The sequence below is a fragment of the Ammodytes marinus genome (assembly GCF_949987685.1).
Source record: "Ammodytes marinus genome assembly, chromosome: 5".
NCBI classification, from domain to species: domain Eukaryota; kingdom Metazoa; phylum Chordata; class Actinopteri; order Uranoscopiformes; family Ammodytidae; genus Ammodytes; species Ammodytes marinus.
In genome coordinates, this window is record NC_137234.1 from 22,427,360 (window position 1) to 22,452,554 (window position 25,195).

At 42.4% G+C, this 25,195-nt stretch overlaps 1 protein-coding gene across 2 annotated transcripts; it reads left to right on the plus strand.

Moving 5' to 3' along the window:
• The first annotated feature begins 308 nt into the window (after positions 1-308).
• On the plus strand, positions 309-24,436 carry LOC307250661 (ELKS/Rab6-interacting/CAST family member 1-like). Of its 2 annotated transcripts, none has more exons than XM_080027797.1 (20): positions 309-445; positions 1,896-2,441; positions 2,552-2,740; positions 7,145-7,436; positions 8,028-8,155; positions 8,249-8,323; positions 8,427-8,582; positions 8,778-8,945; positions 9,232-9,399; positions 9,532-9,669; positions 9,787-9,927; positions 10,988-11,128; positions 11,293-11,486; positions 14,249-14,384; positions 14,520-14,651; positions 16,983-17,143; positions 17,458-17,605; positions 17,893-17,988; positions 20,308-20,493; positions 21,110-24,436. In XM_080027797.1, exons 2-20 carry the CDS (start codon positions 1,899-1,901, stop codon positions 21,245-21,247), a joined length of 3,330 nt encoding a protein of 1,109 aa, XP_079883923.1. In that variant the 5' UTR covers positions 309-445; positions 1,896-1,898; the 3' UTR covers positions 21,248-24,436. The 2 variants fall into 2 exon arrangements, with proteins under 2 accessions (XP_079883923.1, XP_079883922.1); XM_080027796.1 differs by having other exon boundaries at positions 316-445; positions 1,644-2,441.
• Positions 24,437-25,195: the final 759 nt, after the last annotated feature.

Sequence of the window (25,195 nt, forward strand, 5' to 3'; positions counted from 1 at the left end):
AGTTAAACATGCCATATTATGATTTCACACAAAATGGAAAACTCTCTCTCAAGCCTTATTTATTTTTTTATTATTATTTTTTTAACACTCCAGACTGGTTTGATCATGACTTTTACTTTAGGAATCATATGCGTTCAATGTTCAGTAATTCTTGATAGGTTTGCTTTCTGTTCCTGTCCACGTTCACCCTGCTAGAGGCTCGTGAGCGCGCGTTTAAAACTCAAGCGTGGCGAGAAAGATGACTCGTGAACGCGCGCCAGAGGCTTGACGTCACTGAGGCGCCCTGGCTCTGCTGAGCCGCTACTACTGCTGGCGAAATGATGGGAAAATCAGATACACATCTATCGAGTAATTTACAGTAAGATGACGGTTTGGGCAGACGATTTCCACCTGACAAAGGATTCATCTTTGGCACGGATTTGAGCTCCATCATACTACAAGAAAGGTAATTTGTTTGGAGAGGTTTTCAACACTGACTATTGTGTTAGCGAGAGAAAAAAATAGAGGTTCTGCTTGACCACATACATTGGATGGACTAGCCTCCATATGTCACGTCTAGCTGTTGTAAGATTATGTGTATTTGATATTTAAACCCTCTCCTGATATCCCCCAGATTCGCAGCTTGGTGGGCGAGCCTCTGAATGGAAAAAAAAAAAAATAGGTGGAGGAAAATGGATATGCTTTGATGTGGGTGTCTCCAAAGTAGACCCTGTGCGTTGTAGCTGGGATTCTGCAAAATGCTTCAGTTCTGGTTTAATGTGTCACATTTTGACACTGTATCTACGAGACTAACCATGTTAGATATCCATCTATTCGACGGATTATTAATTATATATTCGTATTCAGTTTTACAAGCGGGGAGATTTTTTCCCTTACAATGTCTACCATTGACAATCCCCTTTTCCCTCCCTTGCTAGTTTTAATCCATAGCGTCAGCACATTGAGGGGGGGCGCGAGTCAGAGATTCAAGATTTATCCCGTAGACACAATGTACGAACCAATTTACACACACGCAAACGACAGCAATTTAGTGGTATTACGTGGTTAACCGTTGAAAATGTCAGCCCTTACCGTTAGCCGGTTTACGCTAGCTGCTAGCAGGGCCACGCAGACTTCCCGGTTAAATGGCTGGGGTGGGAATTCAGGGAAAAACAACATAGGCTACTGCTAACTCCTGTAACGTTAGATGCATCAATTTCGACTTAAAATGACTGACAAGGCTGACAGACGGGTTGTGTTGGGACTTACCAGCAGTTATACCATTCAACCTTTTGTAAAACATAGGCTAAACCTCTCAAACGGTTCTCTGAATAAGATTTATGATAGGTAGCTAGACAGGGACTTTTTTTTCTTAGGTACTGCATTTGAGAGGAATTTACCTCCTTAGACATGACTTTATACAGTTGCATAACTGTCTGCACTGCATGAGAGGGGGTAAGCACCCATCCCTACTCATTCTCATTGTGCAAAGTGTTAGAAAGTAGCCAAAACTTTGGTCTACATTTAAAAGTTTGCTGAAAATTAATAGATATAGGCCTACCTTGAATATTAGAAATGTTAGATACCACTGTTTTTTTAGTGGGTGCTCAGAGTTTGATACAACTTTTGTTTGTTTTTACATATGACTCTTGTTTTCATTGTAGATTGGTGACCTTCTTTATAAAAGTGGACCGTGCCTGTTGGAGGAGAAAAGTCTGAAAGCGCAGAGCTTCACACGTTGATTTTTATCATGAGCGTTGTACCCACTGTTTCCAGTTAAAGCAGGATTTTCTCTACCATATATTCCCACAGTTGATGACGGTAGCGACTCACGGCCTTAAAATCAACAAGTTTATAAACAGAAACTTGAGGTTGCACTTCTCTTTTGCTGTCGGCTCAATTCTTCTATTCACCAGAAGATGTACGGTAGTGCCCGCTCTGTTGGCAGAGGGGATGCCAACCAAAGTGGCGGTAGAGATGGAAGTGGCACTGGTAGCCAGGGATCTGGCCGCTCCCCTCGCCTTCCCCGCTCCCCTCGGATGGGACACCGTCGCACCAACAGCACCGGTGGCAGTGGAGGGGGTCCTGGAGGAGCAGGAGGCAAGACACTGTCCATGGAGAACATTCAGTCTCTCAACGCTGCCTATGCCACCTCACCCATGTACCTGAGTGACAATGAGGTCGCCATGCCAGGGGACCACATTCCCAAAAGTGGTGTGACGGTGCCGACCATGGGGAGACAGAGGGTGACGTATGGGTCGAGGGGCAGCAGTGGTGGAGTTGTGGCCGCTAGCACCCCCAACATCTCCTCCTTAGGGCCTGGCAATGCTATGCTGCCAGCTGGCATGATGGCAGGTGATGCTCTAGCTTTTGGGGACCACCACATGGCGTCCACTGTGCCCCATTCTCTGAGGCAGGCCCGAGACAACACCATACTTGACCTGCAGGCCCAACTGAAAGAGGTATGTGGCATTGTTCTTTTCAGTTTGCTGATTTTCCTGAAGGTTCAGCCGACCCATATTCAGTATTTATGTGCCATTCCCTGTATCTATATTTATATATATTTTCTCAGGTTTTGCGTGAGAATGAGATGCTGCGACGAGATGTGGAAGTCAAGGAGAGCAAGCTCAGTTCCTCCATGAATTCCATCAAGACTTTCTGGAGCCCGGAATTAAAAAAGGAGCGAGCTCTCAGGAAAGATGAAGTTTCTAAGATCACTGTCTGGAAGGAACAATACCGTGTGATCCAAGATGAAGCACAGGTGAGTGATAGAAACGTTGTTCATCTTTTGCTTTGAAATTCCTGGTTCTCTCATCCCATCAACTCATTTTCACCATCATCAATTTGCCTGAGTCAAACACGTTTGACTGGATAAATGCATTTCACCCAGTGCGTAAACTCTGGTGTGTTTCTCTATATTCTCTCTCTGCAGAGGTTAGAGGCAGTTTTTGAACATCTAGTTAATCCTCTTATATGCAGCTATATGTTTGTGCTTAATAGATGAAAGAGGTTATAAGTCTGATGGCTGCACAGCATTAGTGTTCCTGTGCGTTCCAAGAAATTGCTGGATGTCATGAATGGGGATCAGAATATGGACACTGCACATTTCAAAATTGTGTAAATATAAAAACTGTGTATAAGTATATCATTTTAACCACTGCTTTGAATAGTTGTTACGAATAACAGTTATAAAGGAGCTGTTGTGTTGCTTGTATATTTTGGACACGGACGATGCCGCACATTAAGGTGAATTGATCAAAAAACAGATAATTACATGTAACACATTTGTCTTTCAAAGGAACTCCATACAAGAACTGCAGAATTTAACACTTTTATCTTGGATTTAAAACTCACTAAATTGAAACGCAAGTGCTGAGAACACACTAGTTGTATTAGTGTCTACGTGTAATGTTATTGATTGTAGAACACTTAATTGTTTATTCATTTTTCAGAGATGTTTTATATTTGTATGGAAAGGATACATTTGTTGAAAATATAAAGTATTTAAATGCCTCCCATTCCCTGTTACACCATCTTTGTACATTTCCACATGTTTTTCTCTTCCCTGGCAGTGGTTCTATGTATTTACTGTATACACAGATGTTTAACAAATATGTATTGAAAAACAATATGTGAGTGAATACAGGGTCTTGGTCTATAATCTACAGAATGCTTTGGGAAATGTGCTAATTAGGTTTGATTAACCAAGAGAAATTGTGTTTTTCACTGTGATTCTTAATGGCCGGGCAGATCTGTATAATTTGCTGTTTTCACTCCTGCTGAGTCATGAAATCACGCTGTGGACTAATTCCCAGTAATGCCCAACTAGAGCAAGGCTAATCAGCGAGTGCTGTAATTTAAAGATGTCTGCTTTCATATGTCGGCTTCCTCCTCCCACCCTGGCACACATACAGTGGAAAGCACAGACACGCACACACTCCAAGGCGTCTGGTGCATCTGTGGCTCAGGAGATGGAGCAGGGTGAACACTGATCACAGGGTTGGCGGTTTGATCCCCCACCTCCTCCCATCCTGATGTCGAAGGGCATGACACTGAACCCCAAATTGCTCCCAATGGGACCTTGCATGAATGGGTGAATGAGAGGCAAAATTATGAAGTGCTTCAGATAAAGGCACGGTTACCTTTTATTTGGCTAATTATGGCTTGAGTTAAAATGCATGAGCTTATTGCAAGGTACGTCCATCCGAAATGTGCATCATCCTTTTCAATTGCAATTTTAAGTTTATGTGTATAGTTTTGATGAGTTACCATTGTGATATTCGTCAGATTCAATGGTGATGAATGAAATAATTTTTATTATTGTGTCATGTCCAAAGAAGGACCCATCCCCTTCGGGATTATAAGACACCAACAAAAGTATCAAATTCAAATGATAACATTGGTGATATTCTTTTACCTAAATTCTTACTTACATAAGGGTTTAAATAAAAAGTCAACTGTTAATCATCAGTTATTTCTTGCTGAATGCTCTTTGTCACATGGCTCAAATATTACTTAAATCAAATACTGTTGCAAAATGCTGTTGGTGCTAAATCAACCTATATACAACGCCGCTAATGTCAGGAGATTTATTGATGGACGGAAAGCTGAATAAGTATGTTCTATCTGCACACTGAGCATCTTTAACATTTTGAATTGTGTGCCGGTTGTGTTACTGTGTATGATCCGAAAAGCAGAGGTTTGGATATGTGTGCACTGTGACGTTACGAGTTGTGATTTACGCTGGGCTTACACTAGAGGACTTTGAAAAGACTGAAGACTGGCACCCTCCCACATCTAAAGACAATGAACTCACACCTGAAGAAAATCATTAGTTTTTTGTCAGAGACTGAGATTTTGCAAAGAGAGAGGGTCTCATGTTGCAAAACCACAACTAGATTTCTTTTGAGATTAATATTATTTCCAATCCTGCTACCGGGGATTAAAAGGGATTTCAGTCAAATAAAAAGTAATTTTTTAGCAGGTAAATTGGACTAGGTGTTAATTAAATATAAACAACTATATGCCCTTATCATGTAAACTAAATGTCATGCATAATCACGTTAAAAACTTCAAACGCGATTGTGATTATTTAATTTAAAAAAAGGTAATTCACTATTCCGAGCGGGGGACATCCTTTAGTTATTTGTCCGGGTTTATTTGCAGTTCTCGTCCCCATATAACTCTAACTCCTAACCCTAAATGTGACGGTAAAGTTTTAGGGTTGCGCACAAAGATAGTATATAAAATGGATGTAGCATCCGGGCTGACCTATGCGCGTCGCCATCTTGTCAGATTTTTACTCCGCCTCATTTCCTCTCACCGAAAAAGGGCATTGATAGGACATCGGGGGGAGGGAGATACGCCCATCTAGCTGAGGTATACCTCCGAGGCGAAGTGAGGGCCAGCGGGCGGCTAGCTTTCACTCAAGAGGCCGCGCCCCTTATTTTTTGTAAATTTTAACCCTCCAATAGTTTAAAAATCAGCGAAATCCCAAAAAATTCAACCCCCTCAGTGTTTTCATGGAGATATGACCCAAACATACAGACTAGAATGGTTTTTTGGACCAGGCCGTAAATAGGTTTAATAATGCTTTGAAAACGGCCTATTTAACATGGATGTAAATGAATTATTGCTCTGTTTTGGTACTACCTTTTAGTGGCCACTCGGTGAACTGAATTTTGTCACTTCCGCATTGGATGCTTGTAGAACTCGCTTCTGTTGGGGCTTATGTTGCGCAGTTGTCAGCCTGGTTCTTCAGCCGAGGCTGCTAGGTAAAAGTGTCCGAAAAAAGTGCCTCACAGCTGGACACAGGACGCAACTAATGCCGCTCCTCTTGCATCGTGTTTGGTGCTTGAGAGAGTGCACCCATTGGTGGTTGACAGTGTTAACGTCATTTAACTTCCGTATTCGAATCAGCCATCCCTCAGACTAACGATAAAATCAAACCAGTTTGATAATCAATATGGGAAGAAGACTGACTGACTGAAATCGGGCCGGATGACCACCTTACACCAAACGACTGAGATAATGAGTCCGCGCCACAACTCTAGCGAGACTCCTGTGATTTCAGCCAACATTGGAAATTTGTCTGTGACTGTCAAATCGCGTGAAAAGTCGTGTAGTGTAAGCCCAGCATTAGTGTTTGGATGAGTTAAGTGAATCACATCTCATATTCTTTGTGCTCTCTCAAACACCTGCCTGTTATCTCTCCTCAGGCAGAAGAGTGTGTGTGTGTGTGTGTGTGTGTGTGTGTGTGTGTGTGTGTGTGTGTGTGTGTGTGTGTGTGTGTGTGTGTGTGTGTGTGTGTGTGTGTGTGTGTGTGTGTGTGTGTGTGTGTGTGTGTGTGTGTGTGTGTGTGTGTGTGTGTGTGTGTGTGTGTGTGTGTGTGTGTGTGTGTGTGTGTGTGTGTGTGTGTGTGTGTGTGTGTGTGTGTGTGTGTGTGTGTGTGTGTGTTACTTACTTTGCTTGTCATGAGTTAGCCTGTGTGTATGTCGGAGTGTGCACAGCATAGTCACAGCAGTGAGTCAGCCTTAGTCACGGGGTGCAGAGGGTGATAGAAAGGGAGGGTTAGTGAGGTGAGTGTTTGAGGGAAAAGGTGGGGCGACAGCAGGCAAGGTTGTGTGTGTGTGTGGGAGGGGAGAATGACAAAGGGAGGGTGCTGGAGGAGGACAGAGAAAGGAACGAAAGGCAGACACTGACTTCTCCCTTTGTTCTGTCGTCTGAAGACGCTCGCAGCTGGTTCAGACCAGCGCGTAACAAGGCCTTGTGTCACTGTCTCACAGCAGCTCTGCCAAGTGTCAGTGGCGTCAGATGCCACAAACAATGCAATACTATACTGGGCTGATTGTGTTTCACCACTTGTATTTCTCTCTGCGCATGAAACGTAACACTGTTCGCAAAGACTGGACGTTGGAGGTGCATCTGTCAGGGCATTACAGTCATGATTGGAGGCTGATTTTGAACTGAGGCTGTAACATAATATTCTGCAATAACCATTCCTACGATGTATGCTGGGAGAGGCCCCTTTATTATTATTTTCAAATCACCAATACATTTCCTTCACCTCATTCACCCAAATAATTTTGTAATAAAGTCAAGCGGACGCACAGAACAATAGCTGAATGTCACCAAATGCACACGTGCGTCTTATTTGTGTGTACAGCATCTCCAGATGACCGTTCAGGCACTTCAGGATGAGCTGAGGATCCAGAGGGATCTGAACCAGCTGCTACAGCAGGACCCGGCCAGCCAAAGCCGGGACCTGGCCCTGACCTCTGAACCCACGGAGGAGAACTACCGAAGGCTCCACGCCGAGCACGAGAGGCAGGCCAAAGAACTCTTCCTCCTCAGGAAGACCCTGGAGGAGATGGAGCTGAGGATCGACACGCAGAAGCAAACCATGGGAGCCAGGGACGAGTCCATCAAGAAACTCCTGGAGATGCTGCAGAGCAAAGGTTGGTTTGAACTTTTGGTTTGAGCAGCACGGCCCTCCGGTTTACATCTTAATTGATCCTCCATAAAGCATCGGTGGAGACCATGCAGTCTATGGGGGGAGACTTGACTGTTTGAAAGTGAAAGTTGAAGCCAACGCATAACTGTGCTACGGAGCAGTTGTCCTATTTGCAGCTAGATTTTATTTTATTTTACAAAACTGTTTTAAAGACGAAACTAGCAAACTAGCAAACCACTTGAAATACTAATTGAGTTCCTTTCTTTTTAAAAAACATTTTGGGTTATCAAATGGTTTTGGTTTTCAAGTTACGACGGTTGCCACTAGATTGTTCCACCCCAGTTCACTCCCCTTTGACCAAGTATGGTTTTCTGTGCTGCATATATTAACCACAATGTATGCTTTAAACCCAAGTATGCTCCTGTGGCTAGGGATATCCTGACAAAGCAGAAAACGGCTCCTGTGTAGGACTAGTGTGTGTTACCCACGTGGCTTTGTTGGTACAAAGACATAGCCTTTAACCTACATGAATCCAAGCTTAAGTCCATCAACCTACTTCATCATAGTAACCAAATTGTTGTGTATTCTGTCTCAGGGCCGTCTGCCAAGGCATCAGACGAGGATCAGGAGAGAACCAGGAGACTGGCTGATGCAGAGATGCACAGGCATCATCTTGAGAGCTTATTAGACCAGAGAGACAGAGAGATTACTGCATTAAGAGAGGTAATGTCCATTGTATATCTTCATATGAAACCGCACACCAGTGAGTGTTGTGTCTATACATAAATGAAACGTGTTCTTCATCTGGCCCAACAGGAGCTGTACCGTCGTTATGAGGGAACCCCAGAGTCAACCAAAACTAAGGCTCTGCAGACCGTTATAGACATGAAGGTAAGGATTTTAATAGAGAAGGCCTGTATTGGTATATTTGCAATGTTTTTCGGTCACATGTTCCTTCGATGTGCTTAAACTTGCTCTTTTTGATCAATTCCAGGATGCCAAAATAAATTCAATGGACCGGAGCCTGCGAGACATGGAAGAGGAGCTGCTAATGTTGAAATCCAATGGACTTCTCAGCTGCGAGGAGCGTCAGGAGGAGATGAAGCAGATGGAGGTCTACCGCAGTCACACCAAGTTCATGAAGAACAAGGTCTGAGGCCACATAAGATGGAGTTCTTCTTGCTGTGCTCATGAATAATATCTTATATTCATAAGGAAGACTCTGGGTTTCACGACATCTGATTTTGTGTGTCAATCCTAAATTCACTAGAAACTTCAGTCCGTAAATGTTCATGTCCAACCTTCCCTGTTTTCCCCTACCCTGCTGGCCTCACCTTTTTTTCAGATGGAGCAGGTGAAGCAGGACCTCTCCAGGAGGGACAGTGAGTTGCTTGGTTTGCGGACCAAGCTGGAGACGCTCACCAACCAGTTCTCAGACAGCAAGCAGCACATTGAAGTCCTCAAGGAGTCCCTCACAGCCAAGGAGCAGCGAGCGGCCATCTTACAGACAGAGGTACAGCAGAAGCATGATTTATGCACTCTTACCTAGAACAATTTGGAATATGTATACAGCAGGCGCACTTTAAAGCAACATCTGTTGTGCGTTAAGGGCAGAGACTTGTTCTTCGTACTTTAGAAAGACATTGTTCTACAAATAAGTTACCATATGTATGGAGGTTTTCCTGATTTCTATGCTCTGACCACTTTGGTATTCAACTTTTGACCATGGAAAAGTTATGGTAAGTGTCGGGGACTGTTGTAAGTTTTATTTATTTATTTTTTTTACTTTTCCTGGCCAGGTGGATGCCTTGCGTCTGCGCTTGGAAGAGAAGGAGACGACTCTCAACAAGAAGAGCAAGCAGATCCAAGAAGTGTCCGAAGAGAAGGGCACGCTCAACGGGGAGATCCACGACCTCAAAGACATGCTGGATGTCAAGGAGCGCAAAGTCAACGTGCTACAGAAGAAGGTGAACTGCTTAAAAAAATAAAACTCTTGCGTTTGTCTGAAAGGACTGTGACGATTTATTTACCATGCTACAGTGATTGTCCTGTGGTTTATTCTCATTGTGACCCATGGTGGCTTGTGTTTCCCTCTGCAGATTGAGAACCTGCAGGAGCAGCTGAGGGACAAGGAGAAGCAGATGAGCAACCTGAAGGACAGAGTCAAGTCTCTGCAGGCGGACACCTCCAACACGGACACTGCTCTCACCACACTGGAAGAGTCTCTTGCAGAAAAGGTGAGCACATTTCCAAAGTTACTTCTGACTACCTATTGAAGATGTATGCATTTCCTCCAGAGATGTTATGTCGGTCGGTTAGGTTTGTGAATGTGTTTTCTCCATCTTCTTTACTAGGAGCGCATCATTGAGCGTCTAAAGGAGCAGCGAGACCGAGACGACCGCGAGAAGACGGAGGAGCTCGACTGTAACAAGAAAGAACTGAAAGAGTTGAAGGAGAGACTGAGCCTACTGCAGGGAGACCTGTCAGACAGAGAGGTGAGAAAACACATGCAGGAACACAAAGCTCTTGTTTACTGTGATTCTATAAATACAATGGAACATTAATATCGAGAATGATCCGCCTGGTTTTTCCATTTGTCTAACTTTGCATGAGTCATCATGGATGCTTGTATTACATCTAGGGCTGTCAAGCGATTACAAAAATTAATCTAATTAATTACAGGCTGTGATTAATTAATCTAAATTAATCGCATACTTATATGACACTTTTATGCCTGTTTATAAACAACTGTAGGCCTATAGGCTACCATTCCTCTCTCTCTCTCTCTCTCTCTCTCTCTCTCTCTCTCTCTCTCTCTCTCTCTCTCTCTCTCTCTCCCCCCACCCCCCGTCTCTCGTAACTTCTGTCTCCTCCCCTCAGCCAGGTTTCTACATGAAATACATTTAGGAACTACTAGCGCAGAAAACCCCCCCCCCCCAAAAAAAAAACAAGCAGGCTAAATGACGCACGCACACAAAGGAGGAAAAAAGACAGGCATATGCTAGGAAGAGTGAGAGGGGGCGGGTGTCCGTTTGCGGGAGACGATCGCAGCTAGCAAACAAAAGTGAGACACGGCGGAAGATTGAGAGATAGGCCTACTGTTTTGAACCTACATTGTTAATTAGGCACCCACTAAATCAATAATGCACAGACACTGCGGAGAATAACATAAGACGTATATTCCTACCTTCATGCTTATTTGCCCGGAGCAGCCCATAACATATCCATAGAGACCTCGGCCCCTTTCCCCTGCTTCTTTCTTTACTCTTTAATCCAGTGCGGGCCGTGTCCGCAAGCTACAGGTGCAGCTCCGCTATCGTCTCACCTCTTTTGCACTGGGTCAAAGGGCAATATAGAAGTGCGATTAATCTGCGTTAATTTTTCTAATCGCATTAATTTTTCTGTGATTAATTAATCAAAATGAACGCGTTAATTTGACAGCCCTAATTACATCTAATGGTTTTTCCGTTCCAAGTTGGTTTGATAAGCTGGAACGGGTTCATCTGATCCTGTGTGTGTGTGTCTGTGTGTGTGTCTGTTTTTGTGTATGTGCAGACCTCTCTGTTGGACCTGAAGGAGCATGCATCATCCCTGGCCTCATCGGGGCTGAAGAAGGACTCCAAGCTCAAGAGCATGGAGATCAATTTGGAGCAGAAGAAGGAGGAGTGCCTCAAACTGGAGAACCATCTTAAGAGAGTGAGATCCTCAAATACAGAAACTGGACATGATGCTTCAAAATTCTTTAATATGATCATAACATAGCCCTGACACTTAAGAATGTTCATGTATCTAATCCCCAAACCCGCTGACACAGGAGTTACCCCAGCTACTTTCTAACCGGCATCGTTTTCTTTTGTCAGGCTCAAAATGCAACCCTGGAGGCTAAGGCCAACACAGAGCTGGCCGAGCGCATTAAGAACCTGGAGCAGGACGTGGCCCGCCACAAAGAGGATTCTGGGAAGGCCCAGGCTGAGGTGGACCGTCTGCTGGAGATCCTGCGGGAAATGGAGAATGAGAAGAATGACAAAGACAAGAAGATCAATGAGCTGGAGAGGTGGGTGGAAACATGCATGCTGCGCATTAATGAATGTTTTAAATTGAGGTGGTTTCTGATTGTTAGCCATGATATTAGTGTCTTTTTAATCATGTACCTGTATGTGACTATGAGAAGAAGTTTTGAATGAATGAGTCTTTTACTTGTTTTTATCTGCTATCTGTTTCACTCCTGTTAGTAGGGATTTGCAACCACTGTTCCTCATAACAAATTATAAATACTCCTTCGATGACATCATGTCAATCTGTAGACTATTGCCCCCGACATTAAACTGTGCATTTAAATGTAATTTGGCAATCTGCCATTTGGCATTTTAGCATTATTGCTTTGAAAAGTGAATGTTATACGAATACCTGTAATAAAGCTGGTATATAGCTACTGTCGTTGGCGTAAGGAAACTATGTTTAATTTATGTGATGTATATGTAATGTTTCTGCTATTGCATGTATGTAACTACAGTGGCTTGCAAAAGTATTCATACCCCTTGAAATTTTTCACATTTTGTCACGTTACAACCACATACGTACATTTATTTTATTGGGATTTTATGTGATACACCAACACAAAGTGGTGCAACATTGTGAAGTGGAATGAAAATTAAACGTGGTTTTAATTTTTTTTTATAAATAAAAAACTGAAAAGTGTGGTGTGCAAAAGTATTCAGCCCCCCGAGTCAATGCTTTGTAGAACCACTTATCGCTGCCATTACAGCTGCAAATCTATTGGAGTATTTCTCTACCAGCTTTGCACATCTACAGACTGATATATTTTGTCCATTCTTCTTTGCAAAATAGCTCAAGGCTCAGATTCAGCATCAGATTAGATGGAGAGTGTCTGTCAACAGCAATTTAAGTCTTTCTCAATATTCTCAATTGTTTTTAGGTCTGGACTTTGATTGGGCCATTTTAACACGACTATGCTTTGATTTAAACCATTTCATAGTAGATCTGGTTGTATGTTTAGGGTAGTTTTCCTTCTGGAAGTCGAACCTCTGCCCCAGTCTCAAGTCTTTTGCAGACTAACAGGTTTTCTGCCCTGTATTTGGCTCCATCTATCTTCCCATCAACTCTAACCAGCTTCCCTTTACCTGCTGAAGAAAAGCATCCCCATAGCATGATGCTGCCACCACGAAGTTTCACTGTGATGGTGTGTATAGGGTGGTTTGTAGTGTTAGTTTTCCGCCACACATTGCCTTTTGCATTCAGGCCTAAAACTTCACGTTTGGTCTCATCTGACTATGCATGGCTTTTGGCAGAAGAGACCAAAATTGAAGTTATTGGCCTTAATGCAATGTGTGGTGGAAAACTAACACTGCACATCACCCTATACACACCATCCCCACCGTGAAACATGGTGGTGGCATCATGCTATGGCGATGCTTTTCTTCAGCAGGTACAGGGAAGCTGGTTAGAGTTGATAGGAAGATGGTTGGAGCCAAATACAGGGCATACAACCTGTTAGAGTCTGCAAAAGACTTGAGACTGGGTGTAGGTTCACCTTCCAGAAGGACAACTACCCTAAACGTACAGCCAGATTTACAATGGAATGGTTTAAATCAAAGCATAGGCATGTGTTAGAATGGCCCTCAAAGTCCAGACCTAAAAACAATTGAGAATATCGAGAAAGACTTGCTGTTGACAGACGCTCTCCATCCAATCTGATGCTGAATCTGAAGTTCGAGCTATTTTGCAAAGAAGAATGGGCAATAAATATCAGTCTGTAGATGTGCAAAGCTGGTAGAGAAATACTCCAATAGATTTGCAGCTGTAATTGCAGCGATATGTGGTTCTACAAAGCATTGACTCAGGGGGCTGAATACTCTTGCACGCCACACTTTTCAGTTTATTTATAAAAAAAAATAAAAATAAAAAAAAACACGTTTCATTTTCATTCCACTTCACAATGATGCGCCACTTTGTGTTGGTGTATAACATACAATCCCAATAAAATAAATGTACGTATGTGGTTGTAACGTGACAAAATGTAGAACATTTCAAGGGGTATGAATACTTTTGCAAGCCACTGTATGTGACCTTGTAACACCAGAATCAAAGAGACCATATACTCTTAGACCCCTCCCCCCCTTCCTCTTTTTCTTCATATTGCTACACCTTCCTGGTCTGAGTCTGTTTTTTCTCTTTACTGCTTTCTTGTCTTTACATGGGAAATCTCTCACCCCACCAGTTTGGCCTCCAGGTTAGTATTTTTCTCTTTTTCGCTCTCTCTCCCCAACACCCCAGAATCCTTTTTTCCTTTGTCCTCTTCTCACATTCCTCTCCACCTCTTTACCTCTCCACGCCTCAAGCGATCGCCTCGTCCTGACATATTGAACTCTTTGTCTTTCCCCACTATACTAATGTTCTTCTTACTACTTTTTCCCCTTTTCCATTCTATCGTTGTCAAAACTGAGATTGGCTGTTTCAAGTCCGGCCAAAGCAAGTCTCTAAGGCTGTGGTTGTAACTACCATTTGTAGTTTTTTTTCATGGGATCACATTTATTTATATCTGCATTTAATCTGATAATGCCTTTTTTAATTTGATCAATTGTGTGCAGTGATCAATTGGGCTTCCATCTAACATTGTACATACTGTGTAGATTATTCATGTCTTTATTTGGACACGATGACTACACTTGTCATATTTTCCCAATTCACCATCTCTTTTCATTTGGAATGATTAATTACATTTTATGTGACTATAGTAACTTATACATGTACACAGCATGTAACCCTCTCCCTGTGTATCCAATGGTGTCCCTGTAGGAATATGAAGGACCAGTCAAAGAAGGTGGCGTCTCTCAAGCACAAGGAGCAGGTGGAGAAGAGCAGGAACGCTCGACTGGTGGAGGAGGCCAGGAAGAGGGAGGACAACATGTCTGAAAGCTCCCAGCAGGTCAAGGTAAGGCATGTGTGTGAGTGTGGCTTTGCTTGGACTGTATGAACCTAGCATTCCAATTTCCTTTGGTCTGCGCCGACTTACTGTTGAAGTGACTGACGAACCATAACTCACACTCTTCTTGCTCTGGTTGTGAAGGACACACTGCGTCAGAAGTCTGATCGCATAGAGGAGCTGGAGGAGGCGCTGAGAGAGAGCGTTCAGATCACTGCTGAGCGAGAGATGGTACTGGCACAGGAGGAATCTGCCAGGTCCCACCAAGAGAGACAGGTACACAACCCCCCTCTATCCCCAAAACACTTACAGGACCAAGCAATACTAATCAAGTCATAGAATCCCTCTCTACTGTACATGCTTAACTAAACATATCTATATACCGTATTTTCCGCACTATAAGCCGCATTGGACTATAAGCCGCAGGTGTTATAATGTTTAATTACCATATGTAAGAATTCGTGCACAGAGGGGATTGTCGGGAAAGAGATGGCTGCTTGAGGAATCTCCCATTTATTAACATTTCAACAAACAAGTTGCATATTTGCATAACGTATTCAAGTGTTACCATTTAGTGCAATAGCTACTAGGGATGGGCACGAGTGTTTTCACTACTCGTGTGATCGCTTGCATTCCTCGAGGATCAATCGATTCCTCGTTAAGCTTTTTTTCTATTTTTAGAACGCAACGCATCTGTCTGCAGAACAACGGTTCACCGCAATAAAGCGCTCAATGCTTATTGTCAAACAGTCACAGTTGCCATATGATATTAAGGATTTATTCCCACAAGTTTAAAACATATTTTCCTCACTGAAAGTAATTAAATCGACGGGCCACAATTTAATCCGATCGAGTAGGTCTGCATTGGGGAGAAAAAAAGCATGGGCTGTAGTTGTAACAAAAAAATAGCCTAAGTCACCATTTAAAATAAGAAGGGCAGCAAATAATATTAAATGATTGTCCTACAATTTAAATGCATATACATAACTCACCAAAGCAGATAGTTGTACCGCGTAATGCTCACTCCGTGTCCGTGAATAATTACCGCGACTAATTCCTCATTAACGGAACGTTACACCGGTCGGTTTTTGAATCTTATCCCCATATTCCCTATTGAAGGCTTAACTGTTGTTGGCTCGGAGCGAATGTGCCTGAAGTAAGCCTTGCTTCTTCTTTACTTTTCTTTCCAAGCGGAGAGCACCTTGCATGCTCACCTGGAGTCTAGGCTACTCATTACTAACTGAGAGTAACAGGTGTCATCTCCCCTTTTTATAAACGTAATTTTATCATCTGCTTTGAAATAATTGGACAGTTATATTCCTGAAAATGTTCTGGAGAAAGGAGAGACCGTGTTCAGCTCCGCGGTGCTGTGGAGAACACAGGCTGCGCTGCGGTGGCACAGAGGTGGCAGTTATTTGCAGTTGCTTTTTGACACAATGCTCAGTTTATTGCACTTGCATCAAAATATTTAATTTTGTTAAACTTTATTTTATCCGTTTTGTACACGTATATAACATTTTAAAATAGGGGTGGCCCGCCGGCCGGCCTAAAGGCTACAAACACTAAAAAAAAACAAAAAAAGATTTTCCTCATCCACCAATCGAGTTCATTTGAAACGAGGAGTACTCGAGTACTCGATTACTAACGCCCATCCCTAGTAGCTACAGAATATATACTGTGCTGTGTAATAACAGGGTCGAAAAATTGGGAAAAAGTCGCGGCTTATAGTCCGAAAAGTACGGTACCCATAAGAGAAACGCCTCCATACACTTGAGATTCTTCCTCCCTCACCTTTTTATGCTGCCAATTTGGTGTCTTTCATCCTTTCTTCACTTCCCTCCTCTAGCCTCCATCTCTCTCTCAGTCATTTTATCTTTGTTTTCTCTTGTTTCCTCTCTGCTACACACCGCCTCTCAGAAGCACTCACTCAAACCAATGCATGAGTCCAACCTCGCCCACTTTAAGTGGTCAAAGGTATGAGCCACAGTTTGTGTGACCTCTGTCGGTGAGCAACAACACTTACAGGGGTGGACACAATAACAGCAACACCTCTACAATTCATGCAATGTGACACAAGTGCCCTGCGATTAATGTGTTTTTAGACGTTACTTTGGGGGACATTGAGTTCGATGTCGTTGCATTATTTTGGAAAGTGTTGCTGTTTCCAGCCCGTGTCATTTTTAGTGTCATTTTGTTTACCTGATGTTTCCTTATTATACATAGCAATCTTGATTTCATTGGTTGGCTCACACATCAAGTAGCCAAGAAAATTGATAATTTGGGGATGAATAAGTCACTCTTTCATTCAGTCAATTGTAATTGAGCCATATATTGACATGATACAATGGTCTTTTGCCCTTTTGAAAAAAACAGGTAAATGAAATTTAGTGCTGTAATTTTAATGGTATCTGTGTTAAAGTTGACCCCCAGTCCTTCCCGAAAGCCCCCTCCTGCCTCCTGCCCGGTTCATATCGGAAATACATCAAAGGTGCTCTTTTTCTAGAAAAAAGGCCTGTGATGTCACTGATGGACTTTGGTGATATGTTTCACTCTATTCATGTGTGTGTGTGTGTGTGTGGGTGTGTGTGTGTGTGTGTGTGTGTGTAGATGGAGGAGCTGCTGGGTGCTATGGAGAAGGTGAAGCAGGAGCTGGAGTCCATGAGGGCCAAGCTGGCTTCAACCCAGCAGTCTCTTGGTGAGAAAGAGGCCCACCTCTCAACCTTACGAGCCGAGCGCAGGAAACACTTGGAGGAGGTGCTGGAGATGAAGTAAGACGCGCACGCGCGCACACACACACACACACACATACACACACACACACACACACACACATACATACATACATACACACACACACACACACACATACACACACACACACACACACACACACACACACCCTTCAGTCAGTGGGGTGGAGTAGACTCTGGAGTATTGATTGCTGCCTTTATCTTGTAAAATGTCATCCATTTCTGGCCTTCCCCTGCTGGGCAGGATGAATTTGCACAATGAATAATAAATGACAATTGAGCTGTTTCCTGGTGTGGTTAAAATGCCATGTTGTTTTATCCTCACCTCACAGGCAGGAGGCACTGTTGGCCGCTATCAGTGAGAAGGATGCCAACATTGCCCTGCTGGAGCTGTCCTCCTCTAAGAAGAAGAAGACCCAGGATGAGGTGGCTCTGCTCAAGCGGGAGAAGGACCGACTGGTGCAACAGCTCAAACAGCAGGTATGATTACATAGTTTATGTGATGTTTATGCAATCTGTTTATCCTAAAAAAAAAACTCATGTGGTCAGTTGGTGTCATTATAAAATACCGTAGAATTCAAGCGTTTGGAAGAAATGTGGTTATAACTAAAAGGCTATGACTGCTTATATATCCGAGTAACTTTTCCCTTCCAAGCTTTAGATTTTTTTTGTATCCATAACTCCTATGTTCTTACTTCTCTTTTTTTCCAAGTCACTTAAGTGTTTTTATTTATTTATTTTTCATTCTTATAATCTTTGATTTACAGACTCAAAACCGAATGAAACTGATGGCAGACAACTACGAGGATGACCATCTGAAGACTGCCCCTGACCAGACAAATCACAAGCCCTCTCCAGATCAGGTAGCATACCTACCCCAAATTAGTCACGTTTTCCATATTATCCTGAACAGCCTCTCTTACAGTGGCTTGCGAAAGTATTCATACCCCTTGAGATTTTCCACATTTTGTCACGTTACAACCACACACGTACATTTATTTTATTGGGATTTTATGTGATAGACCAACACACACTGGTGCTTAATTGTGAAGTGGAATGAAAATGAAACATGGTTTAAAAAAAAAATGTATGAATAAAAAAACTGAAAAGTGTGGTGTGCAAAAGTATTCAGCCCCCTTGAGTCAATACGTTGTAGAACCACCTATCGCTGTAATTACAGCTGCAAGACTTTTGGTATATGTCTCTACCACCTTTGCACATCTACAGACTGCCATTTTTTTCCATTTGTCTGCAAAATAGCTCAAGCGTCAGCGTCAGATTGGATGGAGAGCGTCTGTGAACAGCAATTTTAAGTCTTAGTTTTATATATTATCTATGGTATTTCCACATATTTTGAATTGGATTTAGGTCTGGACTTTGACTGGGCCATTCTAACATATGACTATACTTTGATCTAAACTATTCCACAGTAGATCTGGCTGTATGTTTAGGGTAGTTGTCCTGCTGGAAGGTGAACCTCTGCCCCAGTCTAAAGTCTTTTGCAGACTCGTAACAAGTTTCCTTCCCTGTATTTGGCTCCATCCATCTTCCCATCAACTCTGACCAGCTTTCCTGTCTCTGATGAAGAAAAGTACCCCCACAGCATGTTGCTGCCACCACCATGTTTCACAGTGGGGATGGTGTTCAGGGTGATGTGCATTGTTAGTTTCCAACACACATAGCATTTCGCTTTAAGGCCAAAAACGTCAAGTTTGGTCTCATCTGACCAGAGCACCTTCCTCCAACCCTTCCCACAAGCCATGCAGGGGGCACAGTATAGTCAGATGAGACCAAACGTGAAGTTTTTGGTCTGAATGTAAATGGCGGAAACTAACACTGGACATAACCCTGAACACACCATCCCTACTGTGAAATATGGTGGTGTCAGCATCATGCTGTGGGGGTGATTTTCTCAGCAGGGACAGGGAAGCTGGTCAGAGTTGATGGGAAGATAGATGGAGCCAAATACAGGGAAGAAAACCTATTATAGTCTGCAAAAGACTTGAGACTGGGGCGGAGGTTCACCTTCCAGCAGGACAACTACCCTAAACATACAGCCAGATCTACAACGGCATGGTTTAGATCAAAGCATAGTCATGTGTTACAATGGCCCAGTCAAAGGGGGACTGAATACTTTTGCATGCCACACTTTTATTTTTTTTATTTAGAAAACAAAATGAAAACCGCGTGTCATTTTCATTACACTTCACAATTATGCTCCACTTTGTGTTGGTCTATCACATAAAATCCTAATAAAATAAATGTACATTTGTGGTTGTAATGTGACAAAATGTGGAAAAGTTCAAGGGGTATGAATACTTTTGCAAGCCACTGTAAATGCCTACAGTGGATTACAAAGTAATGTCAGTGGTGGATAGGGTTGAACCAGTGGCTACTGTCTGGCGGGAAATATCATTCTGTCTTCTTGACTTTATTGTCTTGTCTACACACTAACCTAATGTTCCCCCCTAATGCTGCGATCGGCTTAAAGGATGATGAGGAGGGTATTTGGGCATAGCCAGCCTTTTGCCCTCCTGCCCTCTCTCTCAGTCATTTTGTTCAGAAGGGTGAGCTTGTATTAAAAAAAAAAAAAGACCTGTCAAGCCTTTCTTCATCCTTGCTCTGTGGCATGTTTACTCATCTTCTATTCATTGTAGTGATTGTCATTCCTTTTATTATTGTTGGTGGTCGGAGTCGTCACTTCTTGGTCTTTCTGTGAGTGCAGATCTTAACCACAGTCACCCCGTGCTTAAACACCGTTCATTGTTTTATGGGATAGGGATCAGTTTTGTGTTTTTGTTTGTGTGTGTGTTTGCATGCACAAGCTAAGCGGATGAGATCCTTCTGATCCTGGCTCAGACTCACTTCGTGTGCCAACAGCTTTTCCACAAATGATTAGCTGCCTAAGCAGGTGTTGCGTAGGATAGGGGTTTTTTTAGCTGCCGGTGAGTATAAGTCTGATGGACTGTAAATGTGAGATGCCGATGGGTTCATAAACACATAAAAATGCATGTTTGTATAACTTGTTTCTTTTTGTGTTTGTTTTCATGCCAGTGTGATCTTGTGCTTTTTCGTTAAGTTCAACCATTGCAGCATGGTGATTTATTTATTTCTTTCCCTTTTCCCCGTATGATTAAGCATTACTTAACCCATGTTCTTCCCCCCTCCCTCCTGCCCTACAGATGATACCCCCTCTGTTAGCCCTGTCCCAGAACCGCAGTAAGCTCAAGCTTTACATTGCCCACCTGACAGACCTGTGCCATGACCGGGACCCCAGCATCCTCAGCCAGCTCACACCGCCCGCTCACTATCACCATAGCGACCCTGAAGACTGGGAGGAGGAGCTCCAGAAGATGAGCGTGGAACAGGTAACCAGAGGAACTCTCTAGTCTTTCTTTTAAATGAGTGCCACATTTATTTGTAACTGAAAAATCACAAGTTATTTTGGTACATATTAATTACAGGTTTAACTCTTGTTAGGGAACATAAGCATTTGATTTGCCACTTAACGAATCACAAATGTAAATGCAGGATTTTTTCAAAATGCGGCCATTAATGTAATAAACTATTACTTTATTATACTTAATAAATGTAATCACTTATTACATTATGTCAAAAGTTATTACGTTATCGGTTCAGAAATGATTACATCATCGACTGCTACAGGTAATAAAGGAGTCCTAGCAGACTCGGATTATGTGTTTAAATCTCCATGTTGTTGTGATTCTGTTTTTTTGTTGTGTCGGGAGGGATGATGCCTTGAAGGGCAAATTTGTATTTGTATTGCTGAATACACATTTGCTTTTGACCACTAAATTAGTTGTTGTCTTGTGTTTTACTATATTGGCTACATGGCATGTTCAAGTAGCCTTTTCTTACACATGCTTAAAATGCATTTATTTTTGTTTCGAATGTAGCACGTGTTGATCGCTGGCTTGAAACTCTTATTAAAAGATACAAATTGTGTGTGTTTTCTCCTCCCAGTTGGAGCGGGAGCTGGAGGTGTGTGAGAAGGAGAGCGGGGAGCTGCAGGAGTACGCTAACTCTGTCCTGCAGCAGATCGCAGACTACTGCCCCGATATCCTGGAACAGGTCGTCAACGCCCTGGAAGAGTCATGCTGACACCTCTGACCTCAGACACACACTACCCGGTCAGCCCTGGACCACTAGCAGAGCCCAGGTTGGCCCCCTACCTCCACTCTATCAGGCCCCTGGAAGAATGACTGACAGGAGGGCTGCTGGGACACTATCTCACCCCCACTGAGCTTTTCTCCGACGCTCCCCTCGTCCACCCCGAAACAAGCTTTCATGACTCCTTAGTGCTTTCCTGTCTCAAGGGTGTCTGTAATATCTGGCTTGCAAAAAATTAAATTCAGGGGAAGTTGCCTGTCTGAGTAGGTGTTCAATCAAATAAAACGATTGAACACTTAAAGGTGCACTATGCAGTTTCCGTGAAGGGGGGGGGGGGGGAGGTTGATTACATTTGCATAGCCGACAGTTTACAGAACATATGTGCTCTACATGTAATGGTTAGTAATTCTATCATAAATCCAAACTTATTTTGAGTCACCTGGAACCAAACGTAAGACTAGAATATCTTTAACAAACTGTGGGCCCTGCTGCTGTAAACAACGACAGTGAAACGGTTAACTTTTCAGGTAGCTGTAATCCAGGGACATCATTTTCCTGTGAGGAAAGTTTGTTTTATTCAGATAGGAGAATATACTTAAGAAAATACGCACGTCTCTGACACACACAAAGTTGCATAGTGCACCTTTTTAAGTTGGCCACATTTGACGCCTTGCGGTGTCCTCAAATGAGGCAAAAATCAGATTACAGACAACTGATAGCAGGTCAGGTTAATTAATTGATGGCATTGGTTGATGGTAGGGAAGTGAAGGACAAACCATGTCAGGCAGGCAATAACAGTCAGACACTCGCCCTTTAGCATTTTTGAACTCCCTGAATTTGATTTTGGCTTTAAGTGTACTTAGGAAAAAAAGTATGGCACATGTGTAAGTCTGGGACAGGTGCGTTGGGAGAGAAAGGATATGGGATATGAGAGAAGCAAACTTCAGCACAAAGTCTCGTAGCATATTGCCAACCTTCCTCTCCCTGGACGTCTTCGCTCACAGCAGGAAGCACTACATCAAGCACAGTTACCTCACCCACTTCTTATACCCCCTTTTCATTTCAGATTTCGCTGGCAAATCTTTCAAGTTAAAAGGTGGCAAATGTATTCATCACATGGGGCAGGAAAGCACTTTGTTTGTCTTGGAGAACTGGGAAGCTGCTACATCTAGAGGGGAGCCAAGAGGAGCACAATTCAGAGGGGAAATAACCACGGATACATGTAGATGCTTTTTTTTGTATTTTAGTCGGCGGTCCCTCACTAGTAGGTTGAAACCCAGTCACTAGTTATGATACAGCTAACGGTGGCCAGGATTAAGTTGTAGGTACGTTTTACTGTGTAGTCTGTGGCTGGGTCACTGGCATCAGGAGGGGGATCAAAGCCTGACCTTTGACACTGATCAGGGGTCAGCTTTTATTTACACTATGTTCTCAAATACAACTGAGAGAGAGAGGGAGAAAAAAAATAAGCTTTTATTCATGGTGACGTAAGTTTTAGATGGTTTTGCACACAACGTCCACTTGTTTATGAGGTATGCAATGTTTCTTTTGAGAACGTTCTAGTGGCCTTGGAGCATGCACAGAGATCAGTACTGGACCTAATGCAGGGATATTGATTCCTTTGTAATATTGGTGCTAAGGCATGATGTAAGAACTTTCAATCTAATCCACTGATCATTCAGTCTCATCCAAAGTTTCTATAGATGTTACTTAAAGCCCACGCAGTCTTTAGTTAGTCAACTGAATCACTGAAGAATGCAAGCGATGCCCCCCTTTTTTTCTTGTATTTCTCAAATTGCTTTCACAAATGCAAGTGATGCCTCCTTTTTTTATTGTGTTTTTTGAAATCATCAGGGCTGATGTTTGTTTTTAATTACTAAGTGCATCTACATTTACAGGAAAATGAAAGTCACTTTTCAGCAGATTTAGACTTTTTAGCTCAGTTTGTAAATAACGTGACATCTAAAGCCCAGTTCAGACCAAAGATTCGCCTTGCAACTACTTGCGACGAGACAGTTTTAGAACGTTGCGGAGGATAAATCGCAGCAGTGTGAACTCCTCGTTGCAGCCCGTTGCAAGGAGTCGCAGAAAATTCAACATGTCAAATCGCAAGGTCCAGTTTTAGAACGTCCAGGCCAGCTCGTTGCGAGCGGTTGCATCTCGTTGCAAGGCGAATCTTTGGTCTGAACTGGGCTTAACACGTACAGTGACTGAATAAAGGTAATTAAGTGGAAGGTGTTGTGCATTCTTTTGAGAAAAAAATTATCTGAAAACGTTAAAAGCAGTGCAGTTGTCTTTTGTGTCTAATTTTGTCTCCAGGACAAAATGTGTGTGTGTGTGACAGTACTGCCATTACTTGCAGAAAGTCATGTTCTATAGAGATATATTTAAAACACATATATAAAAATGTTTACTGTATGGATATGCATTGAATGTTTGCACAGAATCTAAGAGCGAGACGCTCTGAACAAAATTACCGTTAATTTCTGAAAGAAGTGTCAAAAAAAAAACCTTTATGTCAAAATAATGTGTGAACTACAAATGTTTTCAAACCGTGACTGTGTGATGGGAGAGTACTTTTCTTGTAATTATTTATAATAATTCTTTGAAAATATCTTTTTTTACCATGTGGTGATGTACCTGTGTTATTCTGAGATTCCAGTGTTGTCTTCATTTCTTCTTACCTGTTATGTCAATGGTTTTTGTTGGTGGATGTCACAGACAGACCAAGGCCTGACAGATGAAAACAAGTCTCCAACCGCCCTCCTGCTGTTATAAGAGGAACATAATGTTACATATATATGATTCACATATATATTTTGGTTGAACACACATCATGGTTTTGGAGGAGGTCAGTTGATTTGTTTGTTTGTTGTTCTCGTCTGTCAAACCCTTTTACCCCGCTCATCTTTCACCCCGGGGTTGAGAGAAAGCAGAGAGCTAAGTGCTTCAGCTTCCTTACTTCGGCCGGAGTGTCCCTGCCCTTGCCTTAAAGTCTCATCTCTTCTTCTCAAACTCCTTATTGAGGAACACAGAGCTGATTAAGGGGCGTTCTGTCAACTTCATGCTATTTGTTTCTTTTCTTTTGCATTTGTATAAGAGAAATGTACTGCCTTCTGTCTTTGTTAAAAATTAACCTGGGAAAAAAGAAAGCAAAACAGACACGTTTGTGAGTTATTTGGATTTTGTATGTATGTAAATAAATAAATTATAAGCCTTGGTTTCACCTTTTCTTGCATTGTTCTTCTATTAAACAAGCTTAAATAATAGACATCACTCTTTACAGTGGCCAGTGTCCTGACTTGAATCCAATTGAGAATCTGGAGGGAGCTAAAGATCCGGGTGATGGCAGTGAGACCCTCCAAACGGAAAGAGTTGGAGCTCATCAGTAAAGATGAATGGGCAAAAAATACCACTGGAGACACGCAAAAAGCTGGCAATGCTAGGAAGCATTTGATAGGTGTAATAGCCAATAAGAGCTTTTTCTATTGATTATTGAGAAGGGTATGAATAATTTTGGACATGACACTTTTTGTTCAAATGTAAATAAAAGTTGAAAAAAATAATTCCACAATGATGACTCTTGTACATGGTCTTATTGTCTTCTGGGAGAAGCCTGTGTAATTTAAAATCAAGAAAAAACTGGTTGAATAGAAGTAACTTTAAGTCAAAATTTGCCAGGGGTATGAATAATTTCGGGCATGACTGTGTACTTAAATAACGTTTTGAGAATAGTTTATCTTGTGCAGATAATTGTTTTTCCAGGGAGTCCATTAGTAATTGTGGAATTTAAATTCTATATTAATTGGTCACCAACCTTACCATTAGATACGTTCATTTATAATTTTTTTAACTCAAGACATGTTTCGTTGTTTTGGAGCTGTCAGGAGTCAAAGGCCCAGTCAGGCTTGGATTTTGTCTGTTTGTTCTGTGTGAACA

What these genes read in the sequence shown, in the direction of transcription:
- LOC307250661 (XM_080027797.1), top strand. Translation starts at nt 1,899, where the DNA reads ATGTACGGTAGTGCCCGCTCTGTTGGCAGAGGGGATGCCAACCAAAGT. An exon ending in GGAGATGCTGCAGAGCAAAG is followed by an intron (nt 7,437 to 8,027) that starts GTTGGTTTGAAC and finishes ATTCTGTCTCAG; the next exon opens with GGCCGTCTGCCAAGGCATCA. An exon ending in AAGAGTCTCTTGCAGAAAAG is followed by an intron (nt 9,670 to 9,786) that starts GTGAGCACATTT and finishes CTTCTTTACTAG; the next exon opens with GAGCGCATCATTGAGCGTCT.